Source organism: Engystomops pustulosus, chromosome 8 (assembly GCF_040894005.1).
Source record: "Engystomops pustulosus chromosome 8, aEngPut4.maternal, whole genome shotgun sequence".
NCBI classification, from domain to species: Eukaryota; Metazoa; Chordata; class Amphibia; order Anura; family Leptodactylidae; genus Engystomops; species Engystomops pustulosus.
In genome coordinates this window covers 116,508,302-116,527,206 of record NC_092418.1, presented here as the reverse complement: position 1 = coordinate 116,527,206, position 18,905 = coordinate 116,508,302, and the positions used below count along the sequence as shown (strand labels likewise).

The 18,905-nt window shown below is 48.9% G+C and overlaps 1 protein-coding gene across 1 annotated transcript; it reads left to right on the top strand.

Annotated features, from left to right (window-relative positions):
* Nucleotides 1-1,940: 1,940 nt before the first annotated feature.
* On the top strand, nucleotides 1,941-9,209 carry RETREG2 (reticulophagy regulator family member 2). Its single transcript, XM_072122351.1, has 9 exons — nucleotides 1,941-3,020; nucleotides 3,868-3,974; nucleotides 4,482-4,512; nucleotides 5,201-5,339; nucleotides 5,894-5,978; nucleotides 6,062-6,193; nucleotides 6,476-6,570; nucleotides 6,890-7,025; nucleotides 8,379-9,209. Exons 1-9 carry the CDS (start codon nucleotides 2,746-2,748, stop codon nucleotides 8,840-8,842), a joined length of 1,464 nt encoding a protein of 487 aa, XP_071978452.1. The 5' UTR covers nucleotides 1,941-2,745; the 3' UTR covers nucleotides 8,843-9,209.
* The last annotated feature ends 9,696 nt before the right edge of the window (nucleotides 9,210-18,905 follow it).

Here is an 18,905-nt window from a genome sequence, read left to right as displayed (position 1 = left end):
AACGTCTGACACAAAAACCCTTGATGATATAAATAAATGAATACAACAATACTCAATGTCATTAGTCACAAAACGGAGCTAAAATAATATGATTTTATGATTTACAAAATTTATGGCCTCTCTAAAGTAGGTGGAGTTATCACTAAGATGGCCGCCACAGGAAACTACAAGTCCCATGATCCTTTAGTTCTCAGTAACTCCTCCTCCCTCTTATGCTCTGCTCCAGGTGATGATGTAACAGGTTTTCTTGCTCTGTTACCATAGTAATGATGTGTAACTGCCATCACCACACACCGGCCATACTGGATGCACTGCAACCAACCAACTACAGCCAAACGTAGTGGTGATCACATGACCCTGCCCAGGCAGGTACAGGACATGTGATGTGGACATGTGACCAGCGGCCATCTTCTTTTCTGCGACGGACCGCGCAGAGGAAATTAACGGACTGATTAAAGGGCCAGTAGCATTTTAATTCTTCATTACAGTCTATGTCACCAGCATTTTCTGCTAAGGGGAGAAAACTTTTAAATAACAACTAATTACACATTAGCTTATATTTTGAGTGCCCACTTGTATATGAATTATGCTGATTCCTGGAATACCCCTTTAACTCCACAGGTTTAAATGTGCCCTTAACAAAAATGGCGGCTGCTTCATTTCCCATAACACCGCAAGGAATTATGGACTTGACTCATCACGTGACTATAGGATGGGATTAAAGCCGCCATATTTACTATGGGCACAGAGGAATCCATACAAATAAGCAGTAAAACCAAGGAGGAGAAAGCGTAGGAGGGAAGAGCCGGCCGCGCCTCAGGTACCGGTCACCGGCCAGGCCTCCCGCGCTCCTCCCGCCGCGGCGCTCAGCTGTTCCCGCAGGTACAGACAGACAGCTGTCAGATGCAGCGGAAGTAGATCCGGCAGGTGACGTCACATCCGGCGCAGCATCATAACAACAACATCCCGGCTGAGAGGGTCCGGACATCTGGGAGCTGTCACTGGGCCGCGAGTGCAAGCACCGGGGAGGGCGGGGAGATAAGGACGGGGCACAGAATAGCTGAGGGGGCAAGTGCTGGAGGACAGGGGCAGAGGGGGAGAAACTGGGGCAGATGTAGGAATAGGGTAAAAACAAGCTGGGGGTGTAAGGTCAGGAAAGGCAGCGCCTAGGGGGGTAAGGTCAGGACAGGCAGCGGCTGGGGGTGTAGGGTCGTCACAGGCAGCAGCTAGGGTGGTAAGGGCAGAACAGGCAGCAGCTGGGGGCCTTAGGTCGGGACAGGCAGCGCCAGGGGGGGTAAGGTCGGGACAGGCAGCGCCAGGGGGGGTAAGGTCAGGACAGGCAGCAGCTAGGGTGGTAAGGGCAGAACAGGCAGCAGCTGGGGGCCTTAGGTCGGGACAGGCAGCGCCAGGGGGGGTAAGGTCACGACAGGCAGCGGCTGGGGGTGTAAGGTCAGGACAGGCAGTGGCTGGGGGTGTAGGGTCGTCACAGGCAGCAGCTAGGGTGGTAAGGGCAGAACAGGCAGCAGCTGGGGGCCTTAGGTCGGGACAGGCAGCGCCAGGGGGGGTAAGGTCACGACAGGCAGCGGCTGGGGGTGTAAGGTCAGGACAGGCAGTGGCTGGGGGTGTAGGGTCGTCACAGGCAGCAGCTAGGGTGGTAAGGGCACAACAGGCAGCAGCTGGGGGCCTTAGGTCGGGACAGGCAGCGCCAGGGGGGGTAAGGTCGGGACAGGCAGCGCCAGGGGGGGTAAGGTCGGGACAGGCAGCGCCAGGGGGGGTAAGGTCGGGACAGGCAGCGCCAGGGGGGGTAAGGTCGGGACAGGCAGCGCCAGGGGGGGTAAGGTCGGGACAGGCAGCGCCAGGGGGGTAAGGTCGGGACAGGCAGCGCCAGGGGGGTAAGGTCGGGACAGGCAGCGCCAGGGGGGTAAGGTCGGGACAGGCAGCGCCAGGGGGTGTAAGGTCGGGACAGGCAGCGCCAGGGGGTGTAAGGTCGGGACAGGCAGCGCCAGGGGGTGTAAGGTCGGGACAGGCAGCGCCAGGGGGTGTAAGGTCGGGACAGGCAGCGCCAGGGGGTGTAAGGTCACGACAGGCAGCGCCAGGGGGTGAAAGGTCATGTGAGGTGGATTCTAGGGGTATGAATATAGGACAGGAAGTGTCTTGGGCTATAAAGGCAGAACAGGCAGCAGATAGGGGTATAAGGTCAAGATAGGCAGTGACTAGTAGAGTTAGCTAAGCGCAGATAGGACCTGTGGTCATAAGGTCAGGGGGGTGAGCGGTTAGGGGTAGAAGGTAAGGATAGTCAGGGCAGGTATAAGAGCCCCAGTTTCTTGTATAGAGTCTCGGCAGTCAGGTGTTGGGGAAGAAGTAGGTAGTTAAGGACATGATTAGAGGCTATAAGGACAGTTAGGGAGGTCACAGACAGGAGCTTCGGGAAACCTCTACCTGGTGACATAAGGACGTCTGAGTAACCATAGGGCGATCGGCATTGCTGTAATTATCCTGTAGGTTGGGCACAGGCGGGGCAGTACACACGACTAGAGATGCTGTAGATACAGGGCGGGAGGAAGCATCTGCTGAGAAGGAGAAGTCTTACTCTGGGGTAGGTGGAAACTACAGGGAATAGCACAAGGGGAATGTTGCGGAGAGACTCTGGAGGAACCGCATTGTATTGGAGGACTGGCGGAGAGTTAGTTCTGTGGAGACATAGAAAGTTCTAGAACGCAAAGTCTGATTCACCAGTGTCTGATCATGATGAGCGACGCAACTGAACCATCTGCTCCTGGCACCAAAATGATGGCCGGAGAAGAGGAAACGCCCTGGTCTTCAGGAGATCTGGCCCAGGGAGATGAGAAGGGTGGCCGTGACTCCGAAGCCTCGGAGGAGGAGATGAAGTCCTTGGAGTCCTGTCTGCAGCAGCAGCTCAGTGACTGGGGTCCGCTGCTCACGGCTGGACAGCGCCTTCTGGTGTGGGAGCGGCCATTGCCCAGTATAATGACAGCGGCCGCTCTTCACGGAGCATTTTGGTGAGTCTCCCCCTCTCCAGGCTGATAACAGGAAACAATAGAAAACTTTGTAAATAGGATTAGATGATGGGTTTGGAGGCGCATGTAAGTTTTTGGTATCAATGGGGCGTGGGGGGGGGGTTATATGGATCCAATGAGCTCATTACACAAGAGCTTACTGTGTGTATTCATTAGGGGTGGACCCCCTCATCGCAAGATATCATTGCTGATATAATTATCATTATGATATGGTGCTCTGACTTCTGGGACCCTCATAGGTCCTGTGATTAATGGGGCTTTAGTAAGACCCCAGTTCCCTGCAGAGTGGATGGATGTGACTCGGCTTTTTGCAGAAATCTAGACGGGACTATGACCCATTAAATTATCTGAATCCATCCGGGTCCTAGAGGTCAGAGCCCATTATCCTAGTACAGGCGGTCCCCCACTTAAGAACATCTGACTTACAGACGACCCCTAGTTACAAACGGACCGGGTAATTGGTATCTTCCTGTACTTTATCCTTAGGCTACAATAATCAGCTGTAACAGTTATCACAGGCGTCTGTAATGAAGCTTTATTGTTATTCCTGGTTCTTATGACAACCCAAAAGTTTTAAAATCCAATTGTCACAGAGACCAAAAAATTTTGGCTGTGGTTACAATTATAAACTATACAGTTCCGACTTACATACAAATTCAACTTAAGAACAAACTTAAAGAACCGATCTTGTCCGTAACCCACGGACTGCCTGTAGTAGGTTACCACTCTATAAGATGTGAATATCCCTTTAAGACTAGGGATTCTCTGCCTCATTGTTTCGTGCGGTAAGACTTATGGTAGACTTTCATCTTTGTGCTTTTCCTTGCAGGTTGTTCTCCTACCTGTCGCTGAGACCGGTTTTCTTGCTGAGCTTCTTTCTGCTGTGCCTGCTGGGTGTGGATGGCTGGAAGCCCTGGCTGCTGCGTCACTGCAGAGGTGACTCCATCACTTATTATATAACAGGACTGTGCAGAGCACTGATGAGGAGGCGCGCCGGCATTTAGATGGGAAGATTACATTTTTGTACAATGAAAATTCTTTGTGTTCTGTAACAATATTGAGTGGTAACCCACCCCTCTGTTCTGACTCTTATGGGGTCCACCATCTGTCTCTGCTGCCCCTTGGGGTTTTACATTCTCCACATGGCGGCAGTGACAATCCAGTTATTGGCTGAATGGTCCTTTCTTTTTCCTGCCTAGAAACCCAAAAGCAGTCAGAATCAAAGCAATGGGGGGGGATTGATAAGGTGACTACCCCTATGACAGGGCCATCATGTGATGTGATATTATTAGGGTGGGCTTTCCATCTCCAGAAATGTTAGGAAGTTGCGTAATCTTTATACTTTTATATACAATCTGTAGAGGCTTTGGACACCTTATAGTCAGGGTCCACTCCTCCCTTCGGGTTTTGTGTGTGACTAATTCTCCGTCTTCTGTCTTTCAGTCCAACCTCGGGCAGATCCGTCCACTGAAAGGTATGTATATCCTAAAGTTCAGGTCCTAGGGCAGAGCTGTTGTTTGGTAGATTAGTGTATTTTATTAGATGCATAAAAGGGGCTTGTTTGCTTCCCCATTAAAGGAAATCTACCATCAGAATCCATCATGATAAACCAGGGACATTACTCATAGATCCAGGCCCTGGGACTGTGGGAATATTCTTATATTTATTATCCATAGCCTCTTTCCTTTTAAATCAACTTTTAAAATGATGTTAATGAGCCAGAGGGCTTTGGGGGTTGGAGCCATTGCTCCTCTGTGCACTCATCCTCCCTCTGCACTTCCTGTAATAACCCACAGCGGGAGGGGAAAAGTGCTCTTGCAGTGCAACCCCCCCCCCCCCCCAGAGCCCTTCTGACTTGTTAACATAATTTTAAAAGTTGATTTTAGAAGGCATAACACATAAGAAAATCCCACAGTCCCGGTGCCTGGATCTATGAGTAATGTCCCTGGTTTATCAGGATGGATTCTGATGGTGGATTTCCTTTTATAATAAGTAAAGGATGCACAGTTTTTTTTTTTAAAGGCTATCATTATTAAATGGCACTGAACTGTCATATTATGGTTATTCCAAAAAAAAAAAATGAAATACATGTTTGGTGCCAATTTTTGCTCAGTCATATGAGTGATTTGGTGTCAATTTAGATATTCATGTTCTTTGTGTAGTGAGACCACGGTGGGAGGGGGCGATCATCATCGTCTGCTGAGTCTACCGGAGCTGTGTCACTGTCTAGCGGAGACCTGGTTCACCTCACAGCAGTACATCCAGGAACTGCTGCTCTACAAGAGGCAAAACCCGGGAAAGGTGGGTGACATCCCCCTCGGACATAGATTCCCTATTGGTTTATCTCCTCCCACTCCCCAAAAGGAATGGAATGATTTCTAAATTTTAATAAAAATGTAATAATTAGAGAAATTTTCTTGGGGCGTCCTTATTAAGGTACAGAATAGAATATCACAAGGATATTCAGACACTTCGGGCCACACTGCAATCTCTGTGCTGATCAGAATATTATGGCATATTTTACTGATATTCCATAATTTTCTAGAATGAGAATATTCTTTTAAGGAATTGTTTTTCAGAAGAATCTCGTTGTGACCTCTCCATCGGTCTCCTAGCACCTTGTCCATTGATCTGTTTGAAAAGACCACGGCATTCAGACGTGCTCTAGTGCCCCTTCACTCCTTACCAAGCACGGCTCCATACATTGAATAGTGGCAATGCTTGGTATTGCAGCTGAGCCCCATTCACTTTAGCAGTAAACAGTTTACATGATGGCCAGGGAAGTGGAGGAAGGGGCTACTGCTGAAGTGAAGGATCCTGTGAGGGTTTATTCATCTTCTCTTCTCTCTCTTCAGTTCTGTGCCATGGTGTGTTCGTGCTGTGCGGTGCTGGCTGTTGTCGGACATTATGTTCCAGGCATTATGATTTCCTATATAATATGTAAGAATCCAGCCACCGCGGAGTGACCTTTGCCCTGTACACGATGAGACGTTCACATGACCGCAGCTCTCTCTTTATTACAGTGCTCAGCGTTCTGCTGTGGCCGCTGGTCGTGTATCGAGAACTGATCCAGAAGATGTACACTGCTCTAGAACCCGTCCTCATGAAGCTGGACTACAGCATGAAGGGAGAGGACCTGCCACGCTCTCATAAGAGTAAGTGCAGGGGACATGGGGCGCAATAAGCTCATATTATGGGAAATTCAGTCTTGTATGACCCAGGTATTAATGTGCCAGTAGCATTTTCCAGAATGGGTCTGATCCCAGCAGAGCTGTCAGAGGGATAATGCTCACAGTGTCATGGGTCACTACCATGCAGTAGGTTCAGTTCTGCCATACCAGGAATTGTGTTTGTCACCCAGGACCACACACAGCCGTATTTACCCTTTATATTCCAAGAGGCAAAAAATTCTAACATATTTTTTTTTAAACTCCTAGAAAGACAAAGCAAAAAGGAGCCAGAAGAAGGACAAGAAGTGACAGCAGAGACAGACAGCGAGAGTGAGATTGAGCTGTCCGGCTTCTCTCCGGAGGTGGGTGGAAGTGACCATTGTAAGAAGTCACTGACCAACACAGATCTGGTGGTGGAGACTCATTGGGGCAGATTTATCAAGCAGTCTGAAAGTCAGAATATTTCCAATTGCCCATGGCAACCAATCACAGCTCAGCTTCCATTTCACCAGTGCTCATGAATATTTTAAAGGGGAGCTGTGATTGGTTGCCATGGGCAATTGGAAATATTCTGACTTTCAGACTGCTTGATAAATCTGCCCCATTGTGCCCAAGAGTGCGAGTTATTACACCATGTAGTATATAGGGTTGTATAATTTACTATTTGTGTTCTCTTTGAAGCTGGACGTGAGGATCACAGCGTTGGCCCTGTCTATTACTGATTCCGAACTGTCGGATGAAGAGGCTTCAATCCTGGAGAGCGGAGGATTCTCAGTATCCAGAGCGACGACACCGCAGCTCACTGAAGTGTCAGAGGGTATGTTACAGCTCAGCACTGACTCGCTAGACGTAACTCATGTCGTATGTAAGCAGGATGCCAATTTCTGAAAGTTTGCTTCATCATTGTTTCAGAAATGTGGATCTCAATGCTGTATGGAAGTTGTAGGAGCGTCCTGCTATTACATTTTTAATTAATTTCCATCCAGCCATTAAAAATTAAAATAACTTACACTTAGTGGTGCCCCATGTACTTCCAGTGTATGGCAGTGAGTACTGGGGACATCCATGGTCACAGACTACTAACAAATGCTGTGTAGTCTGAACCTTCAGTTGTGTTTCGCTGTCTACTACGAGTATATTTTGATAAGGTCAGCAGGAATCCCTATGGACTTGGGGTCTGTTTCAGCAATTGCTATGGTTTTAGTAAAACCGTTTTGCGTTAACAGCTCTTGGGATGTGGGTCCTGGTGGGTTGCAGCTTACAAACTATAGTATGATTTTGCACACTTAGTTCCTTCCACCCTTCTTCTTGCTCACATACTCCACGTGCGATAGAGGTAGGAGAATAGAGTGCGGCTGCACAGGGTTCGTTTGTAGTCTGCGACCATGGAGGTCACATAGTATCATGGATAAGGGATAACTGTCTACATAACTGTTCAACCCCTATATTTTTAGAGGTAATGCAGTGATAATGGTTGCCTTTAAAGGACACCTGTCATCAGGTCTGTGTCACTAGTCCTGTCACCTCTACCTGTTGGAGCAGCTCACAAGGATCCCATCCCAGCCTTTATCTAGTTATTTCATACATTATTCATTGTAAAATCATCTATTCTTTATTATGTAAATGAGGCTGGTCACATGGTCAGAGGCAGTGATGTCACCCCTGTTACCCCTCCCCTCTCCTCCCCCTGCTCATGTCTGTGTGTAATGTATAGTAAAGCATTGCTGGTGTGTGTGCTGCATCTGCTGACATGCTGCATCCTCCTAATATACAGGTGAGAGACACAGACATCAGCTACACATGAATCTGACATGTTCTGCTGTAACATGGCTGCATCCTGGAGCTGTAGTATCCCTCCTATACACACACACAGGCTGCAGGGGGCGCCAGCACCAGGAAGCACATCATTATACAGCCTCACATCATTATACAGGCTGTCAGTCAAGCACTGGGGGTGTGGCTGTGCCTCCCACTCATGAATAAGCTGGACAGCTTGAATATGCTAATGACTCATTGGACATTTCACAGGTCATTTGCATACAGCTTTAGGACCTCATTGCTTAGGTTTACAGTCATGTAGAGGGACAATAGGGATAGAGGCTAGTGTGGGCTAGTGTGCTAGACATGTTTCTGTCTGGGTTATTTCACCTTCTGGTTCTCCTGTTTTTAGATTTGGACCAGCCCGCTGCCATTTCTGAAGACCCCCCTCCTGTAGAAGCCAGCAGTGAATCTCCTTTATGGCTGAGGCATCGTGGTGATGATGCGAAGCCTTTGCCACCTTCTGAGATGCCGCTTTTACCATCAGAACCTCTAACCCTGAGTGCGGAGGAGCTGCTGCCCGCACTCACTTCTCCCCTCCATTTTGTCAACACGCACTTTAATGGAAAGGGTCAGCCCCCCGATCAGGAGGGTGAGGTCCCCCCCCAGAGCACCGGAGCTGCCAGCAGTGCCCCTACTGTGGCACCTTTAGCCAGTCTGGAACTTGCACCTGCTGAGACTGTAGAGCCTGGGGGAGACGGGGAGGATTTTGAGCTTCTGGAGCAGGGCGAGCTGGATCTGATGGAGAAGGAGCTGGAAGAAGCTGAGAAGCAGTTAACCTCTTCTAAGTCTCATCAGCAAGTGCCAGACTCTTAAAGGTGGCAGCCAGGAGCGGAGGTTTGTGTCTGACTAAAGGTTGCGCACCATTATAGGTGCCGCCCTCTGCAGCATGGGAGCGGTATGACCCGTGGGCATAAAGCACAGATGATCGCCAACCTTCTCCACTGAGAAGACTTTTATCCATTCACGGTCCCCCACCCCCTCCCCACCTTTTAATTTAACGTGCTTATAGTGTTATTACATTTATTTAATAGGTTTGCTAACCCCCTCCGAGCAGCTGAGAACCTCACCAATGCAGACGGATGAGTTTCCGTAAGAGTGTTACCCTGGCTTTGTGGATTTTTATTATAGCTGTGATCTTATTTTTGTCAGTCCATCCAAAAAAATAATATCCGTCACTTGACTCGATCTGATCTGTTCCTCTGCATCACAGATGGCGTCAAGTATCCCACATTGAATCCCATTGATCCAGTAATATGATGGACGCCCTGCCAGATCCTATTTTATTCCATGACACCTTTGGGCTCCCTTGATGCCCTTCACTTAAAGCATCCAGCGCTTCCATTTTCACTGAAACGCGAGCACAGATGTGAGCAAAGTGTTTCCAATACTCCGTAAAAATGAGCAAATCCTTTCTATCTTCTGCCCCAGTCACATCCAGAGCTCCAATCAAAATTCTGCAAAAAACCTGCATCCAACTTGCTGCAACTAAGGAGATGTATTTTATCCCTATGAAACCCCAGAACCCCCACACTACATCTCTTACGATATGCTCTGTTCGAGACATTGATTAAAGCGGACAAGAACTTTGAATGCAGCTCTGGATGTGACTAGGGGATGATCAGAACTCAATATTGGTTAAAACGAATATTTGCAAAATGACTTAGATGTGTATAAGATGAATGTATATAGATGGACGTGGTAACAAGCATTGAGCTGAGCAGCATTGCACCACCCATGAGGAGCGCAGAGGGTGCGGGGTGTAATGTCTGCAGGGCTACAGCTCAGAATAGATGCACCAGCTGTGTCCGTGCTTTACACAATGTGATGACCGGAAAGCAATGCAGGAAAGTTACCCCTCAGGATTTGCCTCCCTGTAGCTTCTGTGAATAAGCCAATGATGTTGGAGACTACTGGATGCACACGGTGCACTAATATTTATTCCCAAATTATATTGTATCATAGATAGAAATCATGATCTCCTATCTACAGCACCTTCACAAATGGGTCGACGAAGACACCGTTCTATCATGTTTTTTTTTTTTCAGGTTCTGAATAGATGTGCAACTAGTAAATTTATATTTATATGCATAAATGGTAAGTCCACCTCAAATGCCCAACTTATGCCTCATATATAGATACGATCTACCTATAAAGATCAGTCACTGTGTACATACATGACATTACTTATCCTGTACTGATCCTGAGTTACATCCTGTATTATACTCCTGAGCTGCACTCACTATTCTGCTGCTGGTGCAGTCACTGTGTACATACATGACATTACTTATCCTGTACTGATCCTGAGTTACATCCTGTATTATACCCCAGAGCTGCACTCACTATTCTGCTGCTGGTGCAGTCACTGTGTACATACATGACATTACTTATCCTGTACTGATCCTGAGTTACATCCTGTATTATACTCCAGAGCTGCACTCACTATTCTGCTGCTGGTGCAGTCACTGTGTACATACATGACATTACTTATCCTGTACTGATCCCGAGTTACATCCTGTATTATACCCCAGAGCTGCACTCACTATTCTGCTGCTGGTGCAGTCACTGTGTATATACATGGCATTACTTATCCTGTACTGATCCTGAGTTACATCCTGTATTATACCCCAGAGCTGCACTCACTATTCTGCTGCTGGTGCAGTCACTGTGTACATACATGACATTACTTATCCTGTACTGATCCCGAGTTACATCCTGTATTATACCCCAGAGCTGCACTCACTATTCTGCTGCTGGTGCAGTCACTGTGTACATACATGACATTACTTATCCTGTACTGATCCTGAGTTACATCCTGTATTATACTCCAGAGCTGCACTCACTATTCTGCTGCTGGTGCAGTCACTGTGTACATACATGACATTACTTATCCTGTACTGATCCTGAGTTAAATCCTGTATTATACCTCAGAGCTGCACTCACTATTCTGCTGCTGGTGCAGTCACTGTGTACATATATGAGTGCAGCTCTGGAGTATAATAAAGGATGTAACTCAGGATCAGTACAGGACAAGTAATGTCATGCATGTACAGTGACTGAACCAGCAACAGAATAGTGAGTGCAGCTCTGGGGTATAATACAGGATGCAACTCAGGATCAGTACAGGATAAGTAATGTCATGTATGTACACAGTGACTGCAGCAGAATAGTGAGTGCAGCTCTGGAGTATAATACAGGATGTAACTCAGGATCAGTACAGGATAAGTAATGTCATGTATGTACACAGTGACTGCACCAGCAGCAGAATAGTGAGTGCAGCGCTGGAGTATATTACAGGATGTAACTCAGGATCAGTACAGGATAAGTAATGTCATGTATGTACACAGTGACTGCACCAGCAGCAGAATAGTGAGTGCAGCTCTGGAGTATAATACAGGATGTAACTCAGGATCAGTACAGGATAAGTGATGTCATGTATGTACACAGTGACTGCACCAGCAGCAGAATAGTGAGTGCAGCGCTGGAGTATATTACAGGATGTAACTCAGGATCAGTACAGGATAAGTAATGTCATGTATGTACACAGTGACTGCACCAGCAGCAGAATAGTGAGTGCAGCGCTGGAGTATATTACAGGATGTAACTCAGGATCAGTACAGGATAAGTAATGTCATGTATGTACACAGTGACTGCACCAGCAGCAGAATAGTGAGTGCAGCTCTGGGGTATAATACAGGATGTAACTCAGGATCAGTACAGGATAAGTAATGTCATGTATGTACATAGTGACTGCACCAGCAGCAGAATAGTGAGTGCAGCCCTGGGGTATAATACAGGATGTAACTCAGGATCAGTACAGGATAAGTAATGTCATGTATGTACACAGTGACTGCACCAGCAGCAGAATAGTGAGTGCAGCTCTGGGGTATAATACAGGATGTAACTCAGGATCAGTACAGGATAAGTAATGTCATGTATGTACACAGTGACTGCACCAGCAGAATAGTGAGTGCAGCTCTGGAGTATAATACAGGATGTAACTCAGGATCAGTACAGGATAAGTAATGTCATGTATGTACACAGTGACTGCACCAGCAGCAGAATAGTGAGTGCAGCTCTGGAGTATAATACAGGATAAGTGATGTCATGTATGTACACAGTGACTGCACCAGCAGCAGAATAGTGAGTGCAGCTCTGGAGTATAATACAGGATGTAACTCAGGATCAGTACAGGATAAGTAATGTCATGTATGTACACAGTGACTGCACCAGCAGCAGAATAGTGAGTGCAGCTCTGGAGTATAATACAGGATGTAACTCAGGATCAGTACAGGATAAGTGATGTCATGTATGTACACAGTGACTGCACCAGCAGCAGAATAGTGAGTGCAGCTCTGGAGTATAATACAGGATGTAACTCAGGATCAGTACAGGATAAGTAATGTCATGTATGTACACAGTGACTGCACCAGCAGCAGAATAGTGAGTGCAGCTCTGGAGTATAATACAGGATGTAACTCAGGATCAGTACAGGATAAGTAATGTCATGTATGTACACAGTGACTGCACCAGCAGCAGAATAGTGAGTACAGCTCTGGGGTATAATACAGGATGTAACTCAGGATCAGTACAGGATAAGTAATGTCATGTATGTACACAGTGACTGCACCAGCAGCAGAATAGTGAGTGCAGCTCTGGAGTATAATACAGGATGTAACTCAGGATCAGTACAGTATCTCTTAGATTCTATCTATATATAAGGTGTATTTGGTGTTTGGAGGGGGATAAAGCCTTTCAGATATGGGTCAGTTTGGACTGTAATAATCCAGAGGGGCAGAGGTTTCCCTTCCCTCCCCCATGTGATTTCATGTGTATGTATGTATGTATGTATGTATGTATGTATGTATGTATGTGTGTGTGTGTGTGTGTGTGTGTGTGTATGTATGTGCAGTGTGTATGAGAGCCCCGTCTCCTAGTGTGCAGTGCTGTGTACATGTCTGTAGCCGTGTACTTAGCTGTATCTGTAGGTCTGTGTATAGATGTGCGGCTATTATGTATGTACAGTGTATAATATGACTTACACCCCTTTTCCTTCCCCCAAAAAAGAGCAATGTATGTAAAGTCTGCAATCATGTTCCCCGCTTATCTGAATACAACTCATTAAAGATGTTAATTCCTGAAGCGTCTGCGCCAAAAAAATAATACAGATTTACCATGGTGTTCCTTAAGTGTGCAAACTTGTTTCTTATATTATTGATTTGATCAGTTATTGGATGTTGATTCCACGACTATAGTTTGTCCAAGTGCACAGGGGGCGGCTCCAAACACTTCTGATGAGCTTTGAATTTCTCCATGGCCCCTTCCCTACTGCCGTGGTTTCCAGCCAATGGCCTGCGACAGCAATAACCAAGAAGGGAGGGGCTGTGGAGAAGATCAATGCACAGATCTAAGAGCACAGCAGTGTGAGGACACGCCCCCAGTGCACTTGGGGAAGCTGCAATCCTGGAGTATAAATCTGCATTTCACAGTTCTGCTGCTACTAACAACATACACAAACGTTTGATAGTAGGGACGATACCTAACACTGGCTGCAGAGAGCGCATAGCACAGCAGTGTGAGGATACGCCCACAATGCACTTGGGGAAGCTACAAACCTGGAATATAAATCCATATTTCACAGTCCTGCTGCTACTGACAACATATATAGTGCTATGATTACAGAGCTTTCCAGGGACAATACCTAACACTGACTGCAGTCTGCATGGCACCCCTGCTGACAGGTTCTCTTCCGGACCTAACCCCTGTTTATCCCCAAAATGTGTACAGTGGCTCCAGTAGTCACAGATACCTCCCCCTTCCTGTACATACATCAGAGAAAGAAATTAATCAGCAAAGACCCAGCATCCTCCACCTCTTCCCAGTCTCAGCATAAATTAGTATTTTAAGTCTCTAGAAGTCACCAGAAGGGGGCAGCACTGGCACATTGTAAGACAGGCACCTAGTATATAGATGTAGACCTTGGCTGGAGAGTGTCAGACATAAAGATCACTGGGGGATGACGTTATCCTGGACGTCCTGCCATTCCATTGAGGAACTCTAAGGTGGCTGATACCAGAGAGCAATAGATCTCATTCAACTGTGCAGCAAATAGATAACAGATTTTAGGTTTAGCGTCCCTTTAAGTGCTGCACAGCGCAAAGTAGAGTAGTAGATGTCTGATGCTGGGAGTCCGGGTCCTTGCACATTGTTCAGTTCAGGAAATCTGTCCAATATACGGTGCACACAGTGAGACACCGGCCGCAGACTTGGTATTGAGTTTCCTTACATAACGGCGCATACAGTGTAAGGAAGACTTTCCGGTTTTTATGTAATGTTTTTGTCTCGGTGATGTCATCATTCCACGTGTGGCAGCTGCTCGGTCCTGATAAGGAGGTCCCAGGGCGTGGACCAATGTCTGCCAGAAGATATATCCACATGTATACAATGTATCTCCTGCAGCCCCCCCTCTGACATCTATGACCACCATTACAGAGACCGCAGGGGTTGTCACCCAGCTTTATAACCCTCCTGAATGGCAGAAGTGTGAGTCTGCAGCTGTAACAGCAGCCATATTGGTTGTCACTCAACTTTCCTAGTAGCAGATAGGCGTCAGGAGAAGATTGATTACAATGCCATCCGCTATGACCCGCTCGATATCTGCCTTGTACCAGGGTGTGAGTGTAATCAATACCGGACGCCGGTTACTTATCAGTCTAATTTAGCGGCGACTAGTGCGAATAATTAACCCCAGAGAAGACGAATATCAAGTCATATTCCATGTTATTCATTTTGGCTTGATGTGAAACTTTGTTTCAATATTTTCAAGATCTCCGCTTGCTGTCAGTGCAGTTCTATGGTTGCTTCCATCTAAACATGATAGGGCTCAATGAGGAAACCTTCACCACGGCTTATACACGAGTCATGAAAAAAAACAAACACTGTACTCACCTTCCGACGCCCCCGGCAGGTCCTCTTCTATATCGCAATGCTCTGGCATCGGCTTCGTATCCCGGCGCTGTCCGGCACATACAATGATGTCAGCGAGCGGGGAAATGGAGCCGATGACGGAGCATTGCGATATAGAAGAGGACCTGCCGGAGGCGTCGGAAGATGAGTAGAGTGTTTGTTTTCTTTTTCCTAAAGGAAGGGGCCGGCAGTCTATATACTACAGGGGCTGGCAGGCTATATACTACAGGGGCTGGCAGTCTATATACTACAGGGGTTGGCAGGCTATATACTACAGGGGCTGGCAGTCTATATACTACAGGGGCTGGCAGGCTGTATACTACAGGGGGCTGGCTGGTTATATACTACAGGGGACTGGCAGGCTGTATACTACAGGGGGCTGGCTGGTTATATACTACAGGGGGCTGGCAGTCTATATACCACTGGGGCTGGCAGGCTCTATACTACAGGGGCTAGCAGGCTGTATACTACAGGGGGTGGCAGGCAATACACTACAGGGGGCTAGCAGTCTATATACTACAGGGGGCTGGCAGGCTGTTTACTACTGGGGCTGGCAGGCTATATACTACTGGGGCTGGCAGACTGTATACTACAGGGGCTGGCAGCCATTACACTACAGGGGACTGGCAGGCTCTATACTACTGGGGCTAGCAGGCTGTATACTACAGGGGGCTAGCAGGCTATATACGACTGGGGCTGGCAGGCTGTATACTACAGGGGGCTGGCAGGCTATGTACTACTGGGGGCTGGCAGGCTGTATACTACTGGGGGCTGGCAGGCTGTATACTACTGGGGACTGGCAGGCTGTATACTACTGGGGGCTGGCAGGCTGTATACTACTGGGGGCTGGCAGGTTGTATACTACTGGGACTGGCAGGCTATATACTACTGGGGCTGGCAGGCTATATACTACTGGGGCTGGCAGGCTCTATACTACAGGGGGCTGGCAGGCTGTTTACTACAGGGGCTGGCAGGCTATATACTACTGGGGCCGGCAGTCTATATACCACTGGGGCTGGCAGGCTCTATACTACAGGGGCTGGCAGGCTATATACTACAGGGGCTGGCAGTCTATATACTACAGGGGCTGGCAGGCTATATACTACAGGGGCTGGCTGGTTATATACTACAGGGGACTGGCAGTCTGTATACTACAGGGGACTGGCTGGTTATATACTACAGAGGGCTGGCAGTCTATATACCACTGGGGCTGGCAGGCTCTATACTACAGGGGCTAGCAGGCTGTATACTACAGGGGGTGGCAGGCAATACACTACAGGGGGCTGGCAGGCTGTTTACTACTGGGGCTGGCAGGCTATATACTACTGGGGCTGGCAGACTGTATACTACAGGGGCTGGCAGCCATTACACTACAGGGGGCTGGCAGGCTCTATACTACTGGGGCTGGCAGGCTGTATACTACAGGGGGCTGGCAGGCTATGTACTACTGGGGTCTGGCAGGCTGTATACTACTGGGGGCTGGCAGGCTGTATACTACTGGGGACTGGCAGGCTGTATACTACTGGGGGCTGGCAGGCTGTATACTACTGGGGGCTGGCAGGCTGTATACTACTGGGGGCTGGCAGGCTGTAAACTACTGGGACTGGCAGGCTATATACTACTGGGGCTGGCAGGCTATATACTACTGGGGCTGGCAGGCTCTATACTACAGGGGCTAGCAGGCTCTATACTACAGGGGGCTGGCAGGCTGTTTACTACAGGGGCTGGCAGGCTATATACTACTGGGGCCGGCAGTCTATATACCACTGGGGCTGGCAGGCTCTATACTACAGGGGCTGGCAGTCTATATACTACAGGGGCTGGCAGGCTATATACTACAGGGGCTGGCAGGCTGTATACTACAGGGGGCTGGCTGGTCATATACTACAGGGGGCTGGCAGGCTGTATACTACAGGGGGCTGGCTGGTTATATACTACAGGGGGCTGGCAGGCTCTATACTACAGGGGCTAGCAGGCTCTATACTACAATGGGTGGCAGACAATACACTACAGAGGGCTGGCAGGCTGTTTACTACTGGGGCTGGCAGGCTATATACTACTGGGGCTGGCAGACTGTATACTACAGGGGCTGGCAGACAATACACTATAGTGGGCTGGCAGGCTATATACTACTGGGGCTGGCAGACTGTATAGTACAGGGGCTGGCAGGCAATACACTACAGGGGGCTGGCAGGCTATATACTACTGGGGCTGGCAGGCTCTATACTACTGGGGCTGGCAGGCTCTATACTACTGGGGCTGGCAGGCTCTATACTACTGGGGCTGGCAGGCTCTATACTACAGGGGGCTGGCAGGCTATATACGACTGGGGCTGGCAGGCTGTATACTACAGGGGGCTGGCAGGCTATATACTACTGGGGGCTGGCAGGCTGTATACTACTGGGGGCTGGCAGGCTGTATACTACGGGGGACTGGCCGGCTGTATACTACTGGGGGCTGGCAGGCTGTATACTACTGGGGGCTGGCTGGTTATATACTACAGGGGGCTGGCAGGCTATATACCACTGGGGCTGGCAGGCTCTATACTACAGGGGCTAGCAGGCTGTATACTACAGGGGCTGGCAGTCTATATACTACAGGGGGCTAGCAGGCTGTATACTACAGGGGCTAGCAGGCTGTATACTACAGGGGCTGGCAGGCAATACACTACAGGGGGCTGGCAGGCTGTTTACTACTGGGGCTGGCAGGCTATATACTACAGGGGGCTGGCAGGCTATATACGACTGGGGCTGGCAGGCTGTATACTACAGGGGGCTGGCAGGCTATATACTACTGGGGGCTGGCAGGCTGTATACTACTGGGGGCTGGCAGGCTGTATACTACGGGGGACTGGCCGGCTGTATACTACTGGGGGCTGGCAGGCTGTATACTACTGGGGGCTGGCTGGTTATATACTACAGGGGGCTGGCAGGCTATATACCACTGGGGCTGGCAGGCTCTATACTACAGGGGCTAGCAGGCTGTATACTACAGGGGCTGGCAGTCTATATACTACAGGGGGCTAGCAGGCTGTATACTACAGGGGCTAGCAGGCTGTATACTACAGGGGCTGGCAGGCAATACACTATAAGGGGCTGGCAGGCTGTTTACTACTGGGGCTGGCAGGCTATATACTAATGGGGCTGGCAGACTGTATACTACAGGGGCTGGCAGGCATTACACTACAGGGGGCTGGCAGGCTATATACTACTGGGGCTGGCAGCCTCTATACTACTGGGCCTGGCAGGCTCTATACTACAGGGGGCTGGCAGGCTATATACGACTGGGGCTGGCAGGCTGTATACTACAGGGGGCTGGCAGGCTATGTACTACTGGGAACTGGCAGGCTGTATACTACTGGGGGCTGGCAGGCTGTATACTACTGGGGACTGGCAGGCTGTATACTACTGGGGGCTGGCAGGCTGTATACTACAGGGGGCTGGCAGGCTGTATACTACTGGGGGCTGGCAGGCTGTATACTACTGGGGGCTGGCAGGCTGTATACTACTGGGACTGGCAGGCTATATACTACTGGGGGCTGGCAGGCTGTATACTACTGGGGGCTGGCAGGCTGTATACTACTGGGGGCTGGCAGGCTGTAAACTACTGGGACTGGCAGGCTATATACTACTGGGGCTGGCAGGCTATATACTACTGGGGCTGGCAGGCTCTATACTACAGGGGCTAGCAGGCTCTATACTACAGGGGGCTGGCAGGCTGTTTACTACAGGGGCTGGCAGGCTATATACTACTGGGGCCGGCAGTCTATATACCACTGGGGCTGGCAGGCTCTATACTACAGGGGCTGGCAGTCTATATACTACAGGGGCTGGCAGGCTATATACTACAGGGGCTGGCAGGCTGTATACTACAGGGGGCTGGCTGGTCATATACTACAGGGGGCTGGCAGGCT